At 42.3% G+C, this 18,693-nt stretch overlaps 1 protein-coding gene across 1 annotated transcript in view; it reads left to right on the top strand.

Annotated features, from left to right (window-relative positions):
* The window catches only part of DEPTOR (DEP domain containing MTOR interacting protein), a 129,151-nt gene that overhangs the window by 106,246 nt on the left and 4,212 nt on the right, over window positions 1–18,693 (top strand). Inside the window, exons 8-9 of the mRNA XM_089677539.1 lie at window positions 3,498–3,568; window positions 8,485–8,589. Of these exons, the coding sequence (XP_089533665.1) occupies window positions 3,498–3,568; window positions 8,485–8,589 (176 nt within the window). The remainder of the gene's footprint in view (window positions 1–3,497; window positions 3,569–8,484; window positions 8,590–18,693) is intronic.

Genomic DNA, 18,693 nt, shown 5'->3' on the forward strand with positions numbered 1-18,693 from the left:
TGTTCTTTGGGCTAAATTGGTACAAATTCCCACAACCGCATTCCAAAATCTTTTGAAAAGCCTTCCCAACTTCATATTAATGTCCATGTTTTGGAATGGGATGTTCAACAATCTCATATCAATATCTTATGATGGCCAGGTGTCCACAAACCTATATCATTTCAGTTGTCTTTCATTAAAACCTATAACAGAGTTCTTGGGAGGGAGGGGGAAAAGCCACTGCACTGACTGTTCATTTGTGTGTGTACGTTAAACCTTGAGCTATTGAGTTCTGTAAACAGGATTTCTAAAATGAAAGATTTTGAATTTAGAAAATGTGAGAGCTTGCATCAAAGAATGTGTGTAAATAATTGTAATAAATAGAACAAATAATATCCGTATTTAATGTACTTTTTAAAAAAATATATTACTTTTGGGTCATTCCTGATAGTAACTGCAAACCTTTATGACCCAATTACAATAGTATCCATGTTTAACCTCCTTAGCGGTATTCCCGAGTGTAGCTTGGGGTAAAATTTCTATACCAAGAGCGGTAACCCCGAGCTACACTCGGGCTTTCCATGCGGCGTTGCTCAGGGGGTCCCTGCAGCACTTACCTTGTCCTTCGCTCCCGCGATGTGTCCCCTGCAGCGTCCCCGGCCATCTCCTCCGGCCGATGCCGGCATCCGGCTTCTGTGTTCCGGTCCCTGTGACGTCGGGACGTACGGGCGCCGGAACCGGCGGGAAATTTGAAATTTTTTTAAAATGTCATTTTTGCTGTCATTGCTTTTTCAATGCATTTCACATACATTTTGTCCCTACTGCTTTGTCCTGTACCCTGCCTGCATTTTGAATGTTCTTTCTGCCTGGAAACTTAGAAAAGTCCATGGCGTCCAAAAAGCGTCCCTTTACGTTAAAAGCGGTTTTAGAACAGCGATAGTAAATCGGAACCACTTGCAGAATTGAGTGATAATGATTCGTGGGGAAATTCGTCATCAGGCACTGAAAACGATTTTGTGACTTTGCTCAGCGATGTGCGAATTTGCCTCTGTATTTCAAATTTCAATGTTTTTGGTTTGATTATATTATTGAATTAAATGTATTATTATTATATTATTATTTTTTATGATTATTTATTAAATTATAATTTATGATTTCGTGTTTCAAATTTTATCATATCCAGGATGTTTACTAGACTCTTGTTCCTACAGATTTCAGTGAGTTATTCCTAAAAATTACAGCCTACAATAAAAAAACTACATATTTCCATGCAAAAAAATGGTACCGCTTTAAGCACAAAAAATCGGAAAGAATCATACCGCCGAGGAGGTTAATAAAAAAAGTTTTACTTTTAGGTCCTTTATCCTAAAAAAGAGGATATATGGTCTAAAAGACACCATACATTCCCTTTAGAGATTACAGTTCCTGTTTAAGATTTATTGTTCCTTTTAAATGTCACTGTGGTTAGTTGAGAGCTCACATCTGGTTAAACTAGTATATAGGCTTTCACACTCCCTGACCCTGCAATGTATACAGGAAAAGTGCCAGCCTTCACAACATTCCTCCGCTAAGTGTTTGTCAATCATCGGTCACTGGTAGATGTGCTGGACGAACACAGTCATTGTGCAACCCCTGGTATTTTTATCCTGTGTCTTTTACAATCTGCTTTCAGAGATAAGAAACAGCAAACACCCAGGCCACAGAATGAGCCATGTTGAAAGGGCACTTTATATAACACTGCTAAAAGTGACACAAGAAACAACAAAATTACTGTATGCAGTCCTGTCCATACTAATGCATTGCAGCAACATGCAGTAAAAATGTGCAAGTGTATGTCTGGCAAAATAAAGAAAAACAAAATATTACGTACATCTATCCAATACATGCCTATTTACGCATGTTTTAAAAATGCTGCAAGTAAGAGAAGTACCTGCTGTTGATGTGCCAAAAATCTGATGTGATTCTAACTTCCTGTTTGGTCTGAAAACACAGTGACTTTCCTGCACTGAAATCCCAACCAGCATTCTCAGCCCTGCCTGGTGTTCTATCCCTGCTTCTGTTCCTCTCCGCCTTTTATTTCTTTTTCAGAAAACCAATGCTGCTCCCTAATCAAGTATGCTCCCAGAACTACATTTCCCAAGAGTCCTTTCCCTGCATCTAGGCTGAGGGCAGGCTCTTGAGAAATATTGTTCTTAGAAAATGCCTGTGTCACTAGAAACTGAGCTACTGCCCCTGTAAGAATTGTACAAGACTTATGATGATACCACAGGGAATATTCAAAATGTTCTATTTATGATTATACAAGATTTATATCAGGCCAACAGCTTGCTCAGCGCTTTACAATACAACGGGAGACAATACAGCAACAATACAGTTCAATGCAAGAGGGTTAGGAGGGCCCTGATCCTTGGAGCTTAATATATATATATATATATATATATATATATATATATATATATATATATATATATATATATATATATCCATTCAGTCGTATCCGACCCTTGGCGATTGCATGGACCGTCACTCGTAAGTGACTTTTTCCATGAATTCTCTTAGCAATTATTTTACAGGGTAGGTTGCCAGGTCTTTCCCCAACCCCTACCATGCAGGAGATCCCACATGGCCAGGGATGAAACTAGGACAATTTAGACAGGAGTCAATTAACCTACCAGCATGTCTTTGGAGAGTGGGAGGAAACCGGAGTACCTCGAGGAAACCCACGCAAGCACAGGTGGAACATGCAAACTCCATGGAGGCGCCATGGTTGGGATTGGAACCAATGACCCATTTACGGCAGACGTACTAACCACTAAACCACTGGGCCGCATATATATATGTGGGTGTGTGTGTGTGTGCATATGTATATATGTGTATATATGTGTGTGTGTATGTGTATGTATGTATGTTTATATATATATATATATATATATACACAAGAATAATTTAAAAGCACAATAATGCTGGGATGTCCTCTAAAAGGGGAATGCACCTTGACGAATACTGCAAGTCAAACAGGCATGTGTTACAGCAAACCACTATTGTAAATGGATCTTAAAGGTTTCCTGGTAAATATCGAATTTTACAGTTGTTTCTATTTATTTTAGGTTTTATTTTATACTTTTATTTATTTTATTTTTTTAGCTATGTCAACCTCTTTTTCCAAACCTTTTGAAATAATGTTCAGCAGGAAACCTCTACTAAAAGTGAAATTTACAGCTCGCTGTACAATAGTGTGATAAGTAAATTGTACCAGTAGATGTTGAAAATTGCAGTGGCTACAATGCTACAGAATATGTTGTTGCTTTACAGACTAAATACAGAAATTCTACTAATTTTATTATACAGTACATGTCCAGGACATTGTCCACAACCAGCCCTACCCCAGCTATATACAGATATCTATTGATTATCATGGACCATGACATCCTTTTTTTGTTTTTGACTGTAAATGCTTTTTCTCCATGCTTTGGTTGGTATTATTAATATTCGTATTATTAATATTTTTTATCATGTAGTTTTAAAGAGGCCAGTCACACTGGATGAGCTCCTGGCCCCTGGGGCCCCGTACATAAGGAAAACCCTGACCGTGAGTATGGCAAACTTAAGTGAGCTGTCTTATTATTTATTTTAGGTACTTATATAGCGCCGTCAATTTACGCAGCGCTTTACATATATTTTGTACATTCACATCAGTCCCTAACCCTCAAGGGGCGTACAATCTAAGGTCCCTAACTCACATTCATACATACACATACTAGGGACAATTTTTAGGCAGGACCCAATTCACCTACCAGCATGTCTTTGGAGTGTGGGAGGAAACCGGAGTACCCGGAGGAAACCCACGCAGGCACAGGGAGAACATGCAAACTCTAGGCAGGTGGTGCCGTGGTTGGGATTCAAACCGACGACCCTAGTACTGCCAGGCAGAAGTGCTAACCATTTAGCCACTGTGCTATCTTCATCACGTACAATAAATAATTGCTGAGATCGACTCACATTCACTGTAAAGCTGTGCCTTATGAGGTGCTGCGCGAAACCGTGCCGCGTTATCTGATGCGTGGGGGTGCTATTAACATTTAATGACACCCGACACGTCTACTAAAGAGCAACACGTTCTTGCTCCTGATTTTCACATTTTTTGGAAGTGCCCTCTAACTAGACCTACTGGTCTGAGATCTTTACAACAATTATTCTCTGGTCTCTACCATCCTCCCCAGAATTGGCCCTAGTGGGTATTCACAAGGATGATCAACGCTCTCACCATGCTAAATTACTGATCTCCTATCTTTTGTTTTATGCAAAAAAGGAAATTTTGCTGAAATGGACCTCATAGACTGGGAGGCCATGGTGGATGCTGCCCTACCCATGTATAGACTTACCCATATGAACTGGGGTTGCCCTTGGAAGTATGATAAGGTGTGGTCCCCTTGGACTTCCAGCTAGTGAGTCCTTTCTGTAATCCCATTTGGATGGTGGGAGGGAGTGCGCTGGATAGGGCAACAAGTTTGTTTCACTGCTCATATTCCCCCTCCCTCAATCCCTCCCTTCTTTTTCCCCTCCTTTTCCCGATATCCTACATTGCGTCTCCTACCCTTTCCCCCCTTTTGTGCACATTACTCGTACCCAGGGCTTTTTTTCTCTAACTCCCCCCTTGTCTCTGCCCCCTATGAACCTTTGAGCACCATCTCTTGGTTTTACTCCTACTCCCCTCCCAGTACCACCCCTTGTAGACTCCCCCACCTCCCCCGCAACAATGGCCCCCCACAAAACAAAATACCACCCCAGCAACGTTAGACCTCCTGCAGCAAAAACAGATCTCCCAGCAGCCAACATTAATAGACCTTCCAGCAGCCAGCAACAGAAGACCTCTCCCTCAACCATAGATTCCTCTCAGCAACAATTGACCCCCAGCAATATAAGACCTCCCAGCAACAATATATCCTCCCCCCAGCAACAATATACCCCCAAGCAAGAAAAGGATCCCCTCCAATGACAATAGATCCCCATCCAGCATCAATAGACTGTGTTCCCACTCCCAGCAGCCAACATTAATAGACCTTCCAGCAGCCAGCAACAGAAGACCTCTCCCTCAACCATAGATTCCTCTCAGCAACAATTGACCCCCAGCAATATAAGACCTCCCAGCAACAATATATCCTCCCCCCAGCAACAATATACCCCCAAGCAAGAAAAGGATCCCCTCCAATGACAATAGATCCCCATCCAGCATCAATAGACTGTGTTCCCACTGAAACAAAGCCCTGCTCCTACCTATTTGGTATAGAAACCTTGCCTGCTGTAATGACCATGCTGATCATAATCTTGGAATGCTAAACTGTGATTCCTTTTCATCATCTGTGTTTTTTCCTTGCACTGACTAGTTGAATTGCTATACCTTTTGATGACCATTCGCTGGATATGTCCAAAACTGAACCATGCCACTTTGAATAAGTTATGCTGTTCCATGTACTTTTAATAAAGCACTCCTGTTTTATTAAAAGAAAAAAAAAAGAAGAAAATAAAAGAGCAGCATATTTCTGTGTATTAGTTTGATCCTAGGCTTAAAGGATAAGTTCACCTTTCATAACATGTTACTTGTTACACCCATATTCAGGGTGTAACATGTTATGAAAGCACCGGCCACCGCTCCCCGCCGATCCCCCCTGCTTTACGGCTAGTGGGGGATCTTCTTCCCACGCTAGCTGGCAAATTTTAAAAAAAGTCGACATTTGGGGCTCCCCCCGCCCGACTGCTTCACTCCTCTGTGAATGAGAAACTACAAGTCCAGACAGCCTTAGCGGCTGTCGGTTTGTATTTCTCAATGAACTGCTATGGTGCTGTAGAGCGCTGTGATAGTTCATTTATCTTGTCAGTATATCTGCTTGTTTGTACATCCCGTAGGAGCAAGCAGATGTACTGACAGGTGTGCAGGAGACCTGCATGGCACCAGCAATGCTTTACAGACTCCTGCAGCAAAAAATAATAAATGCATATTTTTGTACCTGCAAAAAAAATGTGCATTTTAATATTTTTTTTCTATCAAAAGGTGAACTTATCCTTGAAAATATGACTATTCACCTATGACTCTGGTAAGATCCTGCCTCCGCATGCTTTGGAGAATAAACTATCCTTTACACATATTGCAATTCCATCCAGCAGCAATTCTTGCCTCAGCTTTGTAAAATAATTTATAAACCGCGTGTCACATGTACTGCTGCAACTTAGGCCTCATCCACACAGGGTGTACGATCCCATATGGAAGAAAAATATATTTGAAATATATTTTAAAAATATCCCAAATATATTGCCATATATTTGAAATGCTACATTTTGACCATATTCAATATATTTCAATAAATAAATAAATATATATATATATATATATATATATATACTGCATGTTGAAATGCGTTTTTATTACAAAATATATTAAAAATATTTTTAAAAATACATTTCAAATATATTGTATGTTTTTATAAATACAAATCTACATTTTTGGATTGCATTTACAAATATATGTAAAAAATATGTTAAAATTACTTTTTTATATATTAAAATAATTTTGAAGAATATATTTAAAAAATATATATTTTTAAAAATATATATATTTTTTAAATATATTCTTTAGATTCCGGGGTTCTGTGACCATTGGCTTTGCTGCTTCTGCAATTGTGGACATGTATGTACAATGCCACGAGTGTGAGCCAGACATTGTATGAATGCTAGGGTCAGTAGATGTTCATCACAAATATTTTCGATAATGGCACACAGTGAAATAATGCAAATAAGTGTCATTGTAAAAAAAATGACTGTGATGGACAAACAGGTTGCCCTATTTTCTACTATTTTTAATATTTTTTTTTTGGGGGGGGTGCAAGTAGCTGGTCTTGCCTAGGGTGCAAAATAGTCTGGCACCGGCCTTGTGCACAGATGCTCCATGCATTTCCGTGCAGGCAGTACCATGTGTGTTTTGTTGAGATGCAGAGGCTGCACAAACACAGTTGCTGTGTCCCAATATGACATCAGAGTGAGTACAGGTACATGTCCCCAAACTCACACAGTTCTGGGACACTCACCTGTGCCCACATGGCAGTCATATTGGGAGCAAGCGGCTGTTTCCATGCAATAGACCAGTGGTCTCCAAATCGTGGCCTGGGGGCCAGATGCTGCCCTTTATCTGGCCCTTGGGGCACTATTTCATCCACCAATACCAACAATAATTCTCTGCCCCCCTTACACCAATGATGGGGGCACAACGCCTTCCAATGACACCAGTGATGGGGCGCAATTCCTCTGACTGACACAAACAATAGGGCATTATTTTGTCTCACTGATGTCGGGACCTTGTCCACCTCACTGGCCACAGTCTGGCCCTCCCTGAAGCCTAAAGGACAGTAAACTGGTGCTTTATTTAGAAAGTTTGGAGATCCCTGCACTAGACACTGGGGCTTCCGTCTCGGGGATGCATGAAACACCTGTGCATCTCCTTGTGGGTAAACACATCTCTGCACGGGCGTACGGTATAGTATTCCCTGTGTACATGAGGCCTTAAAGTAACAGAAAAGTACGTGTTTCCTGAAATGATGAAAGCTTAAGGTGGTTGTAAAGCTCAGATATGAAATCTAATCAAAGCATATCTCTTTATAGTGTGTAGTTTTCTCAATTAAGAGCACTAAGTGTCCTTTCTTTCTGCTGTCCAGTTCCATTGTTATCGGCATGAGTGAGTTCTGACAAGTTTTCCCTGACACCAAGATCCAAAAAGATGACTGGGGAGGGACCTCCAGCACACAACTTGTGAATGACAGCCTCAGCTCTGTTCCTGAGTGCTGTGTAAAGGGGTGTGTGTCCAATCCTTCCCTATCAGCCCTCAGAGCTCTTGTACAGTGTGTAGCTCCCATCCCCTGCTTTGTGAGTCTGTGAAAAATCCTTTTAAACCTGAATTTTATAAGGCTGTAGAGGACACATGGCTGCAGATAAACAGGTACAACTTATGTAGAAGAATTTATTTTGTCTGTGTATCACCTGAGGACAATCACTTCACTGGGTATAGGTAAGAGTTTACTGCCACTTTAAAGTGGAACTCAAATCCGAATTACTTACCTTAACTCAAACTGTCCAATGCCTGTGAGGTCCTTCGTCTGTGCCAGCCTCTTCTCCTTGGGTGCTTCTAGGTGTTTGTCTTCGGCCATTTTTATTGGTCAGCGCAGGAGGGTGCAACTCCCACGTATGCACAGGCGTTTATAAATCTAGGCACAGTACCGGAATATATACTGAGCTGCACATGCACAGCTCAGTCTACTTTCTAATTAAGACTGCAAGCAGGCAGGTAGGTTTATTTTATTGCAGAAGATACGGTACATTGCATGTCTCTTCTGCAAATAGCAGCCTGCCTGCTTGAAATTTTATAAAAATTTTTGTTCCGCTTTAACAGGAGTTGTTTAATTTAAGAACTATGCACAGTTTAGTAATAACTTTTATTTCTTGCTCCTTTTGCTTGTGCAGGTTGTCAGTGATGCAGTGGGATGGGGATTTGTGGTACGGGGAGAAAAACCGTGTCATATACAAGCTGTGGATCCCACTGGACCGGCTGCTGCTGCAGGAGTTAAGGTACATTCATCCCACTATTGTCTGAATAATTGTTAGCATTATTATTATGTTATATTACTAGGTACGTTCAAGTCAAACTTTTGAGTTTATATAATAAATTAAAAAATTTCAAGGAGTGGAAACTGCATTTATTTTTCAACATACTCCCCTGCTACATTTATACACTTATCCCAGCGTTTAACTAATGCCTGGAAAGTTTCAGCATAGAAAGTTTTGCAGTAGGCCTAAACCATCCTAGGACAGCCGGCTTCACTTCGCCATCGTTGTGTTCACTGTTCCCACAGAAAGATTTGTCTCTTGTGCAATTTCACGACAGGTTAAGCGTCGATTTATCCAGGATCAGGCGGTTCACGCGCTGAATGTTCACCTATCGGCTGGGCACCACCATAGCCAGGATTGTCACTGACGGATATACGGCCATCTTTGAAACGTTTACACCATTCAAATTTCTTACTGCTGCTGAGCGTCTCATCACCGTGCTGTGCTTGACGTCTTATGTAGATATTTACGAGTTTTACGCCTTGATTTACAAGAAACATCTGTTCCATGCACACACGAACACTGTTGTCTGACATCTTGATGGCCAGTCTCTGGACTGGCCTACGACATGTGTGCCGCCCATCAGTAATTCAGTAATAGGACACACTGGCCACTTACTACTGCATGTAGTACCGCCACGCTCGCATTCCTTTTTATACCTGTAAAATGAAAAGTACCGGTTTGACTCGAACACCCCAGCCAAAAATGTGTTTCTTCATTTTGAATGGAGGAGAGAAGGGCTAGATTCTCTGTCCAGTTTGTACTGTTGTCTTTGTCCTGCTGGGAAGATTTATTCTAATCTCTTGTTCTGATGAAAAATTATCAGAAGGACAAGAACTGAGTAGATATCTCTATGATGGAGAGGGAAAACAACAAAACACGTGTTTAGTAGAGTGGGAAGTGGTCAGAATACCTGACAGTTTAGTGCTCTGTGTCCTACAGAAACCTCTAATTTTTATGTCCTGGTGTCACCTGGACAAGAAGTCAGGGCAAATCTCTCCAACAAGGACAATTTTATAGCAATAAAAACGTGACACAGGTTCTGACCCTTAAATTTCTCCTCGCATTTGGCGAGCGGCTTTTTCAAGCCCTGTTCTACACTGAATATCTAAGTATAATAAGAAAAAAGTTATGACTGCAAATTCCAACCATGTTCCTGATGTCGATGCATAGAAGATGACTAGGGCTGATTTAATCAAAGGTAATTATTTTTGGCTCTCCTGTCCTCAGTGCAGTTTAGCTTGTTATCTGATCTGATTAGCTGGTATTTTTGATGGATGCTAATTACAGATAAATGCTGTGTTTACCATTCACAATCCAAAACCTAAAACTGAACTCCAGTAGGACAAAAAGACACAGATTACGGCAGACCTGTATTAACTAATACTTCATAAAATGTGTTTGTTCCTCTCTTCTGCCCTTCATTGAGGGACACAGGAGTTAACTGACTGAAAGGTTATACTGCCACCTTCAACAGAATTGTATTCTGGTAAACAAAAACACTTGAGGGCCAGTTGAGCATCACCCCTCCTACTCCCAGCATGACACCATTTTTTGCTAGTACCAAGGAGATGGACCCATTTTCTCTTTTTTCTGTTTTTTTTACATCAATCAAAATTACTGCACCCACTGCTTAAACTAGTCTCTACATATCCGCTATCACTGGGGGGAGGAATAGCCATTACCCCAGCAGAATAAACGTAGTACTCAGCCCCCATCTGTGGCAAAGAAGTGTTCATTTCATTACTCTCAGGCCCTAAATTCCAAAGCCAAGCCGAAGCCTTACCCCCCATCCACCTGCAAACCTTGGACATCAATGTCCCCCAAACACTCTGATAAGTCATCTTCAGCATTTTGTAGCCTTTGAGCACATTCAGGTTGTCAACATCTTAGATGCTTAGGCACAAGAGGTGAATTACAGGGGCTGTGGACATCCCCATTTTTCCAATGCATCAACCATTCCTTTGCTTTGCTGTGTGATGCCAGCACTTCAATTTGTGGCTCTTCCTTTTGGCCCCTGTATTAGTCTTTCTACAGCATCCTTATTATGGGATATATAGTACAGGTCCTGGCTGCCAATGTAGCTCAAACTGTTCAGACCTTGCAAAGGTATGGCTGGGTCCTGGACCTTCAGAAATCAGCTTTGCAACTGACTCACTGCTTGAATATCTGGGTCTCTCCCTTAGTATGGCCTACGTCATAGTTAGACTTGAATTCTTCAGTCCAGTTATTGCCTCCTTCAAGGTAGTGCCTTATACCCAGTTCCACTCCAGACCCCTGCAATGCAACATTCTCTTATCATGGAACTCTGGATGGAACAATTCTTCTGGCACCAAGGACCACACTTCTCCTGACCTGGTGGCTCAGAAATCCTGCTATGGAGCTTGGGAAGTCCTTCTTTATGACCCTTACAACTGATGCCAGCCCGTTGGGCTGGGGAGGAGTCCTGGACACTTTGTTGGTGCAGGGGACTTGGCTGCTGGAGGAATTTCATCGCATGGCTAATATCCCAGAGCTTCAGAGGATTTGGTTGTCCCTACAACTTTGGTAGGCAAACTACCTCAGCCAATATCTCCTGGAGTTGAGAGATGGTCTCTACACCCAGAGGTGTTCCTGAACCTGTGTCACAGGTGGAGAAATGCTGGATGTGGACCTCCTAACCTCCATGAAAAACTGGACAGATTCATCTCCAAGCTTTTATTAAATATAAAAATGAAGGAACGCTATTGTTTAAACATTACAAAGAACATAACAGAAGATGTAAAAAGGAAATCAAGGGTGTAAAAATTTTAAATAAACAACAGCTTGCAAAAGAGAACAGGACAAATCCACAAAAATTCTTCAAATATATTAATAGTAAAAAGGTCCGGTCCGAGCATGTAGGCCCTTTACAAAATATTGTAGAGTGGGTGACTGGGGACAAAGTGAAGGCACGTTTATTAAATACCTTCTTCAGCTCTGTGTATACAAAGGAGCATTGGGGAGCATATCTTGTCCATAATGGGCATCGTATTCACACAGCCCCAGATGATCCACATTGGCTCACAATTGATATGATCCAAAAATATTTAGACAGAATAAAGGTGAATAAAGCCCCTGGACCGGATGGCATACACCCACAGGTCCTTAAAGAATTGAGCTCTGTCATTTCAAAGCCATTATTTCTAATTTTTAGGAACTCTTTAATGACTGGCATAGTACCACTGGATTAGCGTAAGGCCAATGTGGTGCCAATATTTAAAAAGGGGTCAAAATCTTTACCAAGTAATTACAGACCTGTTAGTTTAACTTCTATAGTTGGGAAGATAATGGAGAGTTTAATAAAAGACCACATAGATGAATGTGGAATAGACTCCCTCAAGAGTTGGTTCTGGACAGCTCAGTGGATTGCTTTAAAAAAGTCCTGGATTCTTTCTTAGATACACAGAATATAACTGGATACTAACATTTATAGGTAAAGTTGATCCAGGGAATATCCGATTTCCTCTCGGAGGATCAGGAAGAAATATTTTCCCCTGCAGGAGCAAATTGGATCATGCTTTGCTGGGTTTTTTTTGCCTTCCTCTGGATCAACTGTGGGTATAGGATTATAACTTTTTTTTTTTTTTATTTTATGGTTGAACTGGATGGACTTTTGTCTTTTTTCAGCCAGACTAACTATGTAAGTACATTGATCCTTTGATGGAAGCAGTGGATGTTCTGCTGGCTTTGTGGGATCAGTACACCCTGATCTATGTTTTTCATTCTGTGAAACTCCTTCCTAGTCTACTCTGCAAGATTGAAAGGGGGTGTATATTCTGGTGCTTCTTATTGCTCTGGACTGGCCTATCCAGGCCTTAGCCCTAAACTTAGTTTAAACCTAAAAACATAACTGTGATATATAGCAGCTATCCAGTCTTTGGATGTGGTGGCTGCATTAGTTATCTTTTTTCAGGATAAGAACATTATCAGCAACTACAGAAAATACTTGTTGATCTTGTCAGAAATGCTTTCCGTGAATTGAAAAAAAGGCCCAGAGAATCTTTATTGTGTGAACTACTAGTCCTATCAGTCTACCATGTAATGTAGATGGACAAAGTCCATCCTGTGAGCCAGCCATGGCTCCTTCCATAGGTACAATGGAGAAATGAGTGTAGACGTGAGATGCATGGTATAAAACGTGACTTAATCGGTGATTCAGGTATGGAACTGTATATTTTACTTACAGCTTTAAGACATCTCCAGTCCAGTTCATGCAATTGCGCACACCTTCCGTATACTGTAATACTTTTTTTTTTTTTTCAGTCTGTTAATATTAGGTTTCTCTTACTCTATTATCCCTGATTATGACACATAGATCAGTAGATCAATTACATCTTGTGTGCAAAAACAGCAGAAACCAGAAATGAGCTGATTCAGACTAGTGATTAGTGGCAGAGCTGAGCCCTGATACTCATACGCTGCATTCCCCCTCCATCCTTTGCCAGCCCATCATTGTCTGTGGCGTCCTGCCAGCAGTGTGAGGCTTGTCATGATTGAATAGGCCTTTGTGCTGTACGAAATACTGAAATTAAATCAACTGCGCTCTGGCTTCTTTCAGGCTGATAACCACCCAGTTCTTCTGGAAATCTCTGCTGAAACACTCGCTGCTGCCAACTGTGTAACTGACTTCCTCCGGATTGCTGGAGCTCAGACAAGCTGGCAGTTCCGTGCAGTTGTTGCACCTAGAGCAATGGCTAATGGTACTTCATAATTGCTCACATAAACTGAGCTGCTCCTGAACCCCTCTGGGGAACATAACAGAGCTTATTACATGGAGTACAAAAAGGGAAACTGAATTTTGCAGAATGCATAGATGATTGGGATATATATATATATATATACAGTTGTGACCAAAATTATTCAACCCCCACTGAAATTGAGTGTTTTGGCCAGTTTGACATTGCTTTTGATCATTCAGTCATCTTGCTTACATTTACATTAAAGAGGCACTTGTAGGTCAGACAAATATAACATAACAGTTATAATGAAATAACCACAAATGTCTTTTCTGTGCTCACAGCATTATCAGTTTTATTCAACCCCCAAGTGACATTCAATCTTAGTACTTAGTACAGCATCCTTTTACAGTTATAACAGCTTTTAAACGTGAAGCATAGCTTGACACAAGTGTCTTGCAGCGATCTACGGGTATCTTCGCCCATTCTTCATGGGCAAAGGCCTCCAGTTCAGTCACATTCTTAGGCTTGCGCACTGCAACTGCTTTCTTTAAGTCCCACCAGAGGTTCTCAATCGGATTTAAGTCTGGTGACTGCGATGGCCACTCCAAAATGTTCCAGCCTTTCCTCTGCAACCATGCTCTAGTGGACTTGGAGGTATGCTTGGGATCATTGTCCTGTTGAAAGGTCCAACGTCTCCCAAGCCTCAGGTGTGTGACGGACTGCATCACGTTTCCATCCAATATCTCCTGGTACTGAAGAGAATTCATGGTACCTTGCACACGCTGAAGCTTCCCTGTACCTGCAGAAGCAAAACAGCCCCAAAGCATGATTGACCCTCCACCATGCTTCACAGTAGGCAAGGTGTTCTTTTCATCATAGGCCTTGTTCTTCCTCCTCCAAACATAGCGTTGATCCATGGGCCCAAACAGTTCTAATTTTGTTTCATCAGTCCACAGAACACTATCCCACAACTTTTGTGGTTTGTCCACATGGCTTTTGGCATACTGCAGTCGACTCTTCTTATTCTTTGGAGACAGCAAGGGGGTACGCCTGGGAGTTCTGGCACGGAGGCCTTCATTACGCAGTGTGCGTCTTATTGTCTGGGCTGAAACTTCTGTACCCACATCTGACAAATCTTTTCTCAGTTCCTCAGCAGTCACACGGGGACTTCTCTCCACTCTACGCTTCAGGTAGCGCACAGCAGTCGAAGTCAGCATCTTCTTTCTGCCACGACCAGGTAGCGTTTCAACAGTGCCCTTTGCCTTGAATTTGCGAATGATGCTTCCTAAGGTGTCTCTTGGTATGTTTAACATCTTTGCAATCTTCTTATAGCCATTGCCCTTCCTGTGAAGAGAAATCACCTCTTCTCTTGTCTTCCTGGACCATTCTCTTGCCTTCACCATGTTTGTAACCACACCAGTAAATGTCTAGAAGGAGCTGAGTATCACAGTCATTTTAAAGCTGCCTAATTGGTGCTTATTATGCTTGATTGCTGCTCGGTGACATCCACAGGTGTTTTCAATACCTGATGGAAAGCACCTGTATGAACCTCTGTTCTTCAGAGTGGTAGTCTTTAAGGGGTTGAATAATTGTGGCAATGAAGAAACCACATAAGAACCATTTACTACTGTATTACATAAACAATTGATGTCATTTTAGTTGCATTTGGGTAGTTACAACGTCCTTGTAGGATTTGATTCTGAATACAATTCCAAATGTACACTATAGTCCCTAAACCCCTTTACAGCATTGGGGGTTGAATAATTTTGGTCACAACTGTATATATATATATATATATATATATATATATTTGTTTGTTTTTCACAGTATGTGCACTGATCAAAAGTATAGCATCAAGTCAATTAAACTCCTGGGGTAGTGATCTGGTCAGTTAAGTAGCAGAGGGGGTTGTTAATCAGTTTCAGTTGCTTTGGTGTTAATGGGCACTAGATGGGCAACAATTAGACAACCCCCAAAACAGGACTGGTTTTACAAGTGGAGGCCAATGACATTTTTTTTCCCTACTCCCTTTTTTTCTGGCTGTTTTTCACTAGTTTTGAATTTGGCTAGGGTCAATGTCACTACTGGTAGCATGAGGCGATACCACAGAGATTGCACAGGCAGTCCAACTTCTCCAGGTTGGCACATCAATACGTGTCATTGCCAGAAGGTTTGATGTGTCTCCCAGCACAGTCTCAAGAGCATGGAGGACATTCCAGGAGACAGGCAGTTACTCTAGGAGAGCTGGACAAGGCTGTAGAAGGTCCTTAGCTCATCAGCAGGACTGGTACCTGCTCCTTTGTGCCAAGAGGAACAGAATGAGCACTGCCAGAGCCATACAAAATGACCTCCATCAGGCAATTGGTGTGAATGTCTCTGACCAAGCAATCAGAAACAGACTTCATGAGGGTGGTCTGAGGGCCCAACATCCTCTAGTGGGCTCTGTTCTCACTGCCCGGCACCATAGAGCTTGATTGGCATTTGCCATTGAACACCAAAATTGGCAGGTCTGCCACTGGTACCCTGTGCTTTTCACCGATGAGAGCAGGTTCACCCTGAGCACATGTGACAGACGTGAAAGTGTCTGGAGTAGCCGTGGAGAAGGTTATGCTGCCTGTAACATTGTTCAGCATGACCGTTTTGGTGGTGGGTCACTGGTGGTCTATGGAGACCTATCCATGGAAGGACGCACAGACCTGTACAGGCTAGACAATGGCACCCTGACTGCCATTAGGTATCAGGATGAAATCCTTGGACCCATTGTCAGACCCTATGCTGGTGCAGTGGGTTTTGGGTTCCTCTTGGTACACGACAATGCCCAGCCTCATGTGGCGAGTGTATTCAGGCAGTTCCTGGAGGATGAAGGAATTGATACCATTGAATGGCCCCCATGCTTGCCTGACCTAAATCCAATAGAACACCTCTGGGATATCATGTTTTGGTCCATCCAACGCCACCAAGTTGCACCTCAGACTGTCCAGGAGGTCAGTGATGCCCTGGTCTAGATCTGGGAGGAAATACCTCATCCGCCGTCTCATTAGAAGCATCCCCGACGTTGTCAGGCATGATTACAAGCACGTGGGGGTCATACAAACTACTGAGGACCATTTTGAGTTGCTGCAATGAAATTTGAGCAAAATGGACTAGCCTGCTGCATAATTTTTTCACTTTGATTTTCGGGGTGTCTTTGAATTCAGTCCACTGTAGGTTGATCTTTTTTCATTTCCATCAAACGATGGGGCATCCTTACGTTCCTAACACATTACCCAGTCCATATCAATATAGATATCCAGCATAATATTTTTCCCCATTGAGGTCTGATGTGTTTTCAAAGTGTTCCTTTTAATTTTTTTGGGCAGTGAATATAAAATAATGTTTTATACAAACCTGGTACTTAAGGATGGAGTGTTTGATCAGCATTTGGATCATAGACTGGGAGAGACAAAAACTATTGCTAATGGAGAAGAGACAGTAGAAACAGTAACTCTGTTAAATAGAATGCCTTGAAAGAATCTACAGTAACAATGTTCCTGGATAAGGTTCAGGATAGGCATCAATGCTACTGCTTTGGAGAGAGGCAAATTTGACACTGCTCCTAGGGCAGAGGGAAGAGTGTCAGCAATGACACAGCTCATGGTTGAGAGTCCAGATAGGCATCAATGCTGCCAACTTGGAAAGAGGTAGATGTGACGCTGATTTGACGGCAGGGGAAGGAGAGTCAGTAGCGACACAGCACATGGGTGAGGGTTAGGATAGGCATCACTACTGCTGCTTTGGAGAGAGGCTAATTTGTTACTGCTCTTAGGGCAGGAGGAAGAATGTAGGCAGTAACTCTACTTAAAGTAAAGGGTCAGGATAGGCATCAGCACTGCTGCTTTTGAAAGAAGAAAATGTGACAGGGCACAGGGAAGATGGACAGTAGGGACCCTGCTCATGGGTGAGGATCAGAAGTATTAGTGTTGCTGCTTGGGAAAGAGGGAAATATGACATTGATCCTAGGGCAGGGCGAAAAGCTTTTAGCAGTGACACTGCATATGGTTGAGGGTCAGGATAGGCATCAGTACTACTGCTTTGGAAAGAAGTGTATGTGACACTGCTCCTAGGGCAAGAAAAGAGCGTCAGTAGTGACACTGCTCATTGCTGAGCCTCAAGATAGGCATCATGCTGCTGATTTGGAAAGAGGTAAATTTAACACGGTTCCTAGGGCAGGATGAAAAGCATCAGAAGTGACATTGCGCATGGTTGAAGGTCAGGATAGGCATCAGTACTGCTGCTTTGGACAGAAGCAAATATGTCACCACTGCTAGGGCAGAGTGAAAAGACAGCAGTCACCCTGCTCATGGTTGGGGGTCAGGATAGGCATCAGTACTGCTGCTTCTAGGGCAGGCAGAAGAATCTTGGCAGTAACACTGCTCATGTTGAGTGTCAGGATAGGTATCAGCATTGCTGCTTTGGACAGAAGAAAAATGTGACATTGCTCTTAGAGGAAAGGGAAGATAGACACCAGTGACACTGCTCATGGGTGAGGGTCAGGAGAGGTATTAGTATTACTGCTTTGGTAAGAAGCATATTTGACACTGTTCCTAGGGCAGGGCGAAAAGCTTTAACAGTGACACTGTGCATGGTTGAGGGTCAAGAGAGGCATCAGTACTGCTGCTTTTGAAAGAAGTAGATGTGACACTGCTCCTAGGGCAGGGGAAGAGAGACAGTAGTGACATTCACTCCTCATAGCTGAGGGTCAAGATATGCATCATGCTGCTGATTTGGAAAGAGGCAAATATGACACTGCTCCTTGGGCAGGGTGAAAAGCATCAGTAGTGACACTGTGCATGGTTGAGAGTCAGGGTAGGCACCAGTACTGCTGTTCTGGAAAAAAGCAAATATAACACTGCTGCTAGGACAGAGGGAAAAGAGACAATATTCACACTGCTCATGGTTGGGGGTCAGGATAGGCATCAGTACTGCTGCTTTTGAGGTATGTTTTTACACTGATCCTAGGGAGGGAGGAGGAATGTTGGAAGTGACACTGCTCTTTTTGAGGGTCAGGATAGGCATCAGTACTGCTGCTTTGGAAAGAAACAAATGTGACATTGTTCCTAGGGCAAAGGGAAGAGAGACAGTAGTGACACTGCACATGGCTGAGGGTCAAGATAGGCATCAATATTGCTGCTTTGGAAAAAACACTGCTCCTAGGGCAGGGGAAGAGTGTCAGTAATGATAAGGTATAATGCTGCCAATTTGGAAAGAAGCAGATCTGATATTTTTCTTAGGGCTGGGGAAGAGAGCCAGTACTGACACTGCTCATGGATGAGGGTCATAATAGGCATCAATATTGCTGCTTTGGAAAGAAGCAAGTATGCCGTTG

Source organism: Staurois parvus, unplaced genomic scaffold (assembly GCF_062004578.1).
Source record: "Staurois parvus isolate SC_StPar_1 unplaced genomic scaffold, SC_StPar_1.0 ptg000187l, whole genome shotgun sequence".
Lineage (NCBI taxonomy): Eukaryota > Metazoa > Chordata > Amphibia > Anura > Ranidae > Staurois > Staurois parvus.